This window comes from Toxorhynchites rutilus, chromosome 3 (assembly GCF_029784135.1).
Source record: "Toxorhynchites rutilus septentrionalis strain SRP chromosome 3, ASM2978413v1, whole genome shotgun sequence".
NCBI lineage: Eukaryota > Metazoa > Arthropoda > Insecta > Diptera > Culicidae > Toxorhynchites > Toxorhynchites rutilus.
The window spans coordinates 234,579,194-234,585,802 of record NC_073746.1 but is presented as its reverse complement, the minus strand read 5'-3'; the positions used below and the strand labels follow the sequence as shown (position 1 = coordinate 234,585,802).

General features: G+C 46.9%; 1 protein-coding gene across 1 annotated transcript; it reads right to left on the bottom strand.

Annotated features, from left to right (window-relative positions):
* Positions 1-4,842, bottom strand: LOC129774038 (uncharacterized). The gene has a single exon (XM_055777735.1). It carries the CDS (start codon positions 4,840-4,842, stop codon positions 1-3), a length of 4,842 nt encoding a protein of 1,613 aa, XP_055633710.1.
* Positions 4,843-6,609: the final 1,767 nt, after the last annotated feature.

Here is a 6,609-nt window from a genome sequence, read left to right as displayed (position 1 = left end):
TCACTCCTGCTTCCCATATGCCACCGAAATGCGGAGAGCGTGCAGGAATGAAACGGAAGGTGATGCCATTTCCTGCACAGTAGTTTCCCCATTTCGTCGACTGAAATTTCTGCAGGTACTCCTTTCGTAGTATCCGTAGTTCACGATCCGCACCGACGAAAGCGGTCGCATTGTCACAATGCAACTCAAGAACCCGACCCCGCGCTTGGCAATGAAACGTTTGACGGCGTTTATGCACGCGGCGGACGACAGGTCGGCGACGACCTCAAGATGCACGGCCTTCACCACCATACAGACGAACAACGCGATATATACCTTAACCGACGAACCTTTCCCAATTAGCGGACGAACGAGGAATGGCCCACAGTAATCCATCCCGGAGTACGTAAAAGCTCTAGCTGGCCTGAGGCGAACTGATGGTAAAGGTGCCATAATTTGGTTGGATGTTGTAGGATTGCACCGAAAACAGGTGATGCATTGTCGGACAACCTTACGAGCCAAGTCTCGACCCCGGAGCGGCCAGAATCGTTGACGGACTGTAGCGAGCAACAGCGACGGTCCACCGTGAAGTGTCTGTAGGTGAATGGACTTGGCAATGAGAAAGCTCAAGGTGTGCCTTGCTGGAAGCAGAATCGGATGACGAGTATCAAATGGTGCGTTTAAGTTTTTCAGCCTTCCATCAATCCGAAGGAGTCCAAATTCATCCATGAATATATTGAGGTTTTTTAGCGGTGATTTTGGTGCGAGCCTGGCAGCGTTCTCGGACTGCTTTTGACGGTAGGAATGAACTTCCGTTGGGAATTCCTGGTGCTGAGCAAGGCGAATCAACGCCTTCAGTGCGTAGTCAAATTCCTCGGGTGACAGCGGGGACAACACGCGTTGGGTTTTCGGAAGCTTGCAGTTGTTTCGAAAGCGGAAGCAGTAGGCGACGAAGCGTGTCAGCTTGGCTAACTCTGAGAACTCGCTGAAGATAGTTGTTTTGTCTTGCAGTAGGTGGAGGGAAACCAACGGGCGCATCTCCTCCTCCAAGTCCGACTTGATCGGTATTGAAACCACACACTTTGGCCAAAGCTCGACGGGGGAGGTTAGATACTGTGGACCATGCCACCACAGACTGTCGTTGATGATCTGGCTCGCAAGCACTCCTCGGGAGATATGGTCGGCAGGATTCAGATCAGTCGGTACATGCATCCACTGTGAATCCTTTGTTAATCGTTGAATCTCTGCGACCCGATTTGATACAAAAACTTTCCAGGAATTCGATCTGGATTTGATCCAGTGAAGTGCGACTGTAGAGTCAGTCCAAAACGTGACTGGTCCAGTGATGTCGGTGTTAGTCAAGAGGTTATGTACCAGTTGACACCCGAGGAGAGCTGCACATAGCTCTAAGCGCGGAATTGATTGTCCACGAAGAGGAGCGACACGAGATTTCGACGTTAGTAAATGTGAATGGAGCTGGCCCAACTCGTCTTTTGATACGATGTAGACGCAGCATCCGTAACCCTTCTGCGAAGCATCGCAAAAGCAGTGGAGTGAGTACTGACGTTTGGTGTTGCATACGACCCTTCTTGGAACTTGCAGCGAGTTGAGCTTCTTAATGTCCGCACGATACCTTTTCCACCATGTTGCTGGTTCTTCTGCAAGCTCAGAATCCCATGACATATTCGCTGCCCAAAGAGTTTGAATGAACATTTTTGCGTTCACGACTACTGGTCCGAGTAAACCAAGAGGGTCGAAGAGCTGAGACATCTCGGAAACGACAATACGCTTGGTAACCACCTCTAGGTCTGGGAGCTCAGGGACCTTGAATTTAAAGACATCCCGCAGGGGGAACCATAACAACCCCAATGTTTTGACGGCTTGCGAACTATCGAGCTCAAGTTCCGTGGACGTTTCCCATAAGGCTTCTGGGACGCTGCTGAGAACCGTCTTGTGGTTTGAAGCCCACTTGCGAAGGACGAAACCAGCGGACTTCATCATCTCCATCAGCTGCTTGCATGTTTCCGTCATCGTGTCGTGATCGTCGTGTCCGGAGATAACGTCGTCTACGTAAGTACCCTTTAGCAAAACTGGTACGGCCAGTGGAAAGCGATGTCCTTCATCGATAGCTAGCTGGTTTAGGATGCGAGCAGCATGAAACGGCGAACTTGCAAGGCCGTAAGTGACGGTTTTCAACTGGTACTTGCGGATTGGCTCCGACGGTTTTTTACGCCAAAGAACTTGTTGAAATTTCCGATCATCTAGGTGGACCCAAATCTGTCGAAACATTTTTTCCGCATCAGCGGTTATGGCGAATAGCGGTAGACGAAAGTTCACGACGATGGTAAAGAGAGCTGGCTGAACCGTTGGCCCGACGTAGAGTGCATCATTCAACGAAAGCGAGGTAGCTCCACGACACGAACCGTCGAATACCACACGTATCTTGGTGGTTGTACTCTCTGGTCGATGAATAGCATGGTGGGGAAGAAAATACTGTGGGCCAGAAGACGCGACGGTACTCAACTCCATATGACCCAACCTCTCATACTGCTCCATGAACTCCGAATAGTCTTGACGGAGTTTTTCATCGGCGAGGAACCTTTTCTCCATCTGCTGGAATCTCCGTAATGCGGCGGGGTAGGAATCTCCAAGAAGCAACACTTTGTCTTTCCTGAGCGGTAGACGAACGACGTAACGACCCGTATTGTCGCGGACAACGGTGGATTGGAAGTATTCTTCGCAGAAATTTTCGTCCGGAGTGAGAGCCTTACCATCATCGAAGTTTTCGATTTCCCAAAATCGCTGAAGCTGTGTATCAAGGCTATCTTCGACACAGATGTGACAGGATTGTGTTCCAGTGGCGTTTGTCTTGGGCTGCTCCAGTTTTCCACAAACTATGTAGCCTAGAACCGTTTTCTGCAGTGTTGGATAACCAGCAGCAAGAAAGAGTTGCTGGTTTTCGAGAAGCTCGAAAAATAGCCCGGCTCCGATAATCATGTCCACACCTTGACTAATGTTGAATTGTGGATCAGCGAGTGGAAGATTCCTTGGGATTCTCCAGCGAGACACATCAATGTGGTGACTTGGCAGCGAGACAGTTAGTTTCGGCAATACTAGACAATCTAGTTGAGTGGAGAAATTTTCAAAACGAGATGCGAGCGATAGCGACACAGCGTAGCGAACGTTGACAACGGATTGTCCGATCCCACTGACTGGCGAATTCAGCTTTGTCCGCGGCAAACGAAGCCTTTGGCATAGCGCTTCCGAAATGAAACTTGGTTGTGAACCGCTATCCAAAAGAGCTCTGGTAAGAACGTAGTTGTTATCAGCATCCTTCACCTTGATCACCGCCGTGGACAAAATGACTGTTGACTGTCGAGGTTGGGTAAATAATTCTGCACTCTGACAGGCAGTGGGTGGAGGAATGAAATCAACCCGCGAAACCGACGATTTGGGAAAAGTTTGACCGCGCGACGACTGCGAAAGACCCGATGTGCCAGGTGGTGAAGCAACAACGAGCTCTTCCGACGGAGAGCTTTCGATAAAATCTGGAACGAAGTGCGACATTTGGCACGTCTGCGAAGTGGATGTTACAGTGGACTTGCTCGTCCATGATGGCTGCTTGACTGTTGCCGCTGGTTGTGAACCAGAAGCCGACGAGAGAGGTGGCAGGTGTAACAACGAATGATGTTTCTTTGAGCAGTTCTTGCAGGCCCCGCTGGAACAGTTCTTTGCATGATGTTTTCCCTTGAGACAGTTAATGCATAACCCGTGCCTCTTCACGACTTCAAAGCGTTGTTGAGGAGAGAGCGTTCGGAATTGCTCGCACTGGAACAGGAAATGGGCCTGCTTACAGCTGACACACAGTGGCACGTTATCGGAAACAACATGCGCAACGACGGATCGTGACTTGAGATGCTTGATCTCGGATTGGGTGGTTGCTGATTGGGAGAGCTTAAGGGTTTGCACAATTCGCGATCTTCTATGGATAAACTCGAGCAACTCTTGGTACATTGGATATCTGTTGTTCTCAGAAACATGTGTCTCCCACTCACGGAGTGAAACAGCATCGAGACATTGGCTCAATCGTTCGACCAAAAAGGCGTTCCAGTGGTTCTCAGAATCTTCGAGCTTATCCAGCAGCTGTACGTGACGATCGAATTCGTCAGCAAGATCTGCTAGTCCCTGTGCAGACTCTTTTTTCAGAGAAGAAATCATGAGTAAGGCAGAAACATGCCGCTTTACTAATAAATTAGGATTTTCGAAACGTTCCTTCAATAGCTTCCACGCTACGAGATAGTTATTAGCAGAAATCTCGAGCGAGGAAATGATTCGCGCTGCTTCGCCAGAAAGTGTAGCTCGCAAATAATGCATTTTCTGAACTGCTGTAAGTTGTATGCTCGTATGAATTAGCGAGACATACAAATCGCGAAAAGAAACCCAATCGTCGAGATTCCCAGAGAACTCCTTCAACTTTATTTCCGGCAGACGAACACTCGACGAAATCGGAATAGCGGACGAAATTGGTTGAACAGGAGCAGGGGGTGGTACGGGTGGTTGCACAGGAATTTTACTTTGCAACGATGTCTTTAATTCGTAGTATAAGGCTTGAAATTCTTGTCTCTCTTCAGCAAAATCTTCCTCTCCATCTTCAAGAAGCTCAATTTCTTCTTGAGTTTCTTCAAATTCTCGCCATAACGCATCAAGACGTTGAATGCGAATGGGCACTTGTGCGAGTTTAGTCGAATCAAAATCGTCGTCAAATGATTTTATAAAATGCGCGGAACCAAAAATATTTGTCCGCCGACGGTGCAATATTTTTAATTTTGTTTGTTTCGTCGCCTTTTGCTTTGGTGGCGTCATTATGAGCAACTCTTTATTCAATGGAACAAAATTTCACGTACCTGTGTTTTCTGCTATTGTTACCACCTTACCCTGACCTCTTCAGCCTGCTCTTTGTCCTCTTCGTCGTACAGGTAATGACGGGGGTGAAGATCCAATCTCTGCTTTCGGTAATCACCGACGGTTGTCGATAACGAGATGTGATGATGAATACGATGAACCTTCCACCGACCAGGTAGAGGGAATTTTCGCTGCTGGTGGCTGCGAACTGCTGTTGTTGACGACTGTTGACGATGAATTTTCTGCTGCCAACGGCTGGTGTAAACAACTCCTGCTCGACGAGAACTGGGACGGTGATGATGATGATGATGATTCGAAATGTGCTACTGCTGGTCGAATATGATCGACAATGACAACGAACACGATGCTGATTGCTCTTACTGGGCAACAACTTGCTCCTGGCCGATTTTAATCGGCGATGACGACGACGATAGCTTTGTCTGCGACGGTGATAACAACACTGGGATAATACTTCTGTTGTTGTTTGTCTGGTGCAATGACCAGTTCCAATTCACGTGGTGACGTGGAGTCAGGCGATGACGACACTAACTGATGATTCTGATTACCGTTCTTCTGATGATGGTGATGACGACGATGATGAGAGTGAAACCTTTCAACTCACGTGGTGAGGTTATGAAGCGACAACTACTTCGGCCGGTTTTGCGACGACGATGACGAGGGCGATGCCGATGATGACGAGGGCGATGACGACGACGGGATGATAAAAGCAGGAAGATGCTTCTACTGCTACTGTTTGTCCGGCAAAATGGCCGATTCCGATCCGCTGAGGTAGGACAACTGCCATCCGAAACTTTCCAACCACGTGGGAATGAGGTTAGCTCCTCCGTTCTGCAACTATAATCCCGGGTTTCGGCACCAATGTTACGGGAGAATGTTGCTGACTGGCGGACTCGGTGAATAGAAAAAGTTTCTTTCCGACTGTATGCTCCGACCGACCACTTATGCGAAAACTTTCCTCCACTTCGGATCAAAAAAAGAAAGACGAATTTCAACTGCGCACTTCACTCGTTGATGGGTTTTATTGGAATGAACTTTTTGTGGTGATTGTCCAAGGTTATTTATGACAGTAATCATTTCCGTTCGATGTTTTTGTGTGACGTTTGCGTTTTATGTGATGGTTGCGTTTTATGTGCGTTTCATAAAAGGTAAGTAAATAGAGGTAAGTACAATTCGTGAGTTATTTGTGTATGATTTCTTTTTCGTGTTTAATTAATTGTTCATTTTTTATTTTCAGGATCTGGAGCTGTTCTCAACACTCGAGTTTGATTAACCTTCCTATACTCGCGCATAGGTCTGACAGACCGAGCGTAAATGAGATGGCTGAATTTAATGACTATTAAAACTAAATGGAGTTAAAGAAAAAATATTTTCTGGAGTTTTTTCATTCAATTTCAATTATATCTGAATAAGTTTTGATTTTCGTACGTAAAAAGATCAATTTACCTATCAGACTGTATGGCGCTTCATTGACGCGTATGACGCGTACGCTTCAATGTATGAACAATGTGTTCCGATGAACAATGGCAAATGTAAATATTAGGCTGATAAAAAATTATAGGAGTTTGTGTCCAAGATACGACCGCATTGTTGACGTAGAACTACGCTGATATTTTATATAAGTCGCTTATTTATACCTTCGGATATTATTCTATAATGCTGTTAAATTTTAGAAACAACTGTTTAGTAGAATAATCTCTGAAATAGTAT

Bases quoted from the DNA above. Each gene is read 5' to 3' on its own strand.
- LOC129774038 (XM_055777735.1), bottom strand. From the start codon at position 4,842: ATGACGCCACCAAAGCAAAAGGCGACGAAACAAACAAAATTAAAAATA.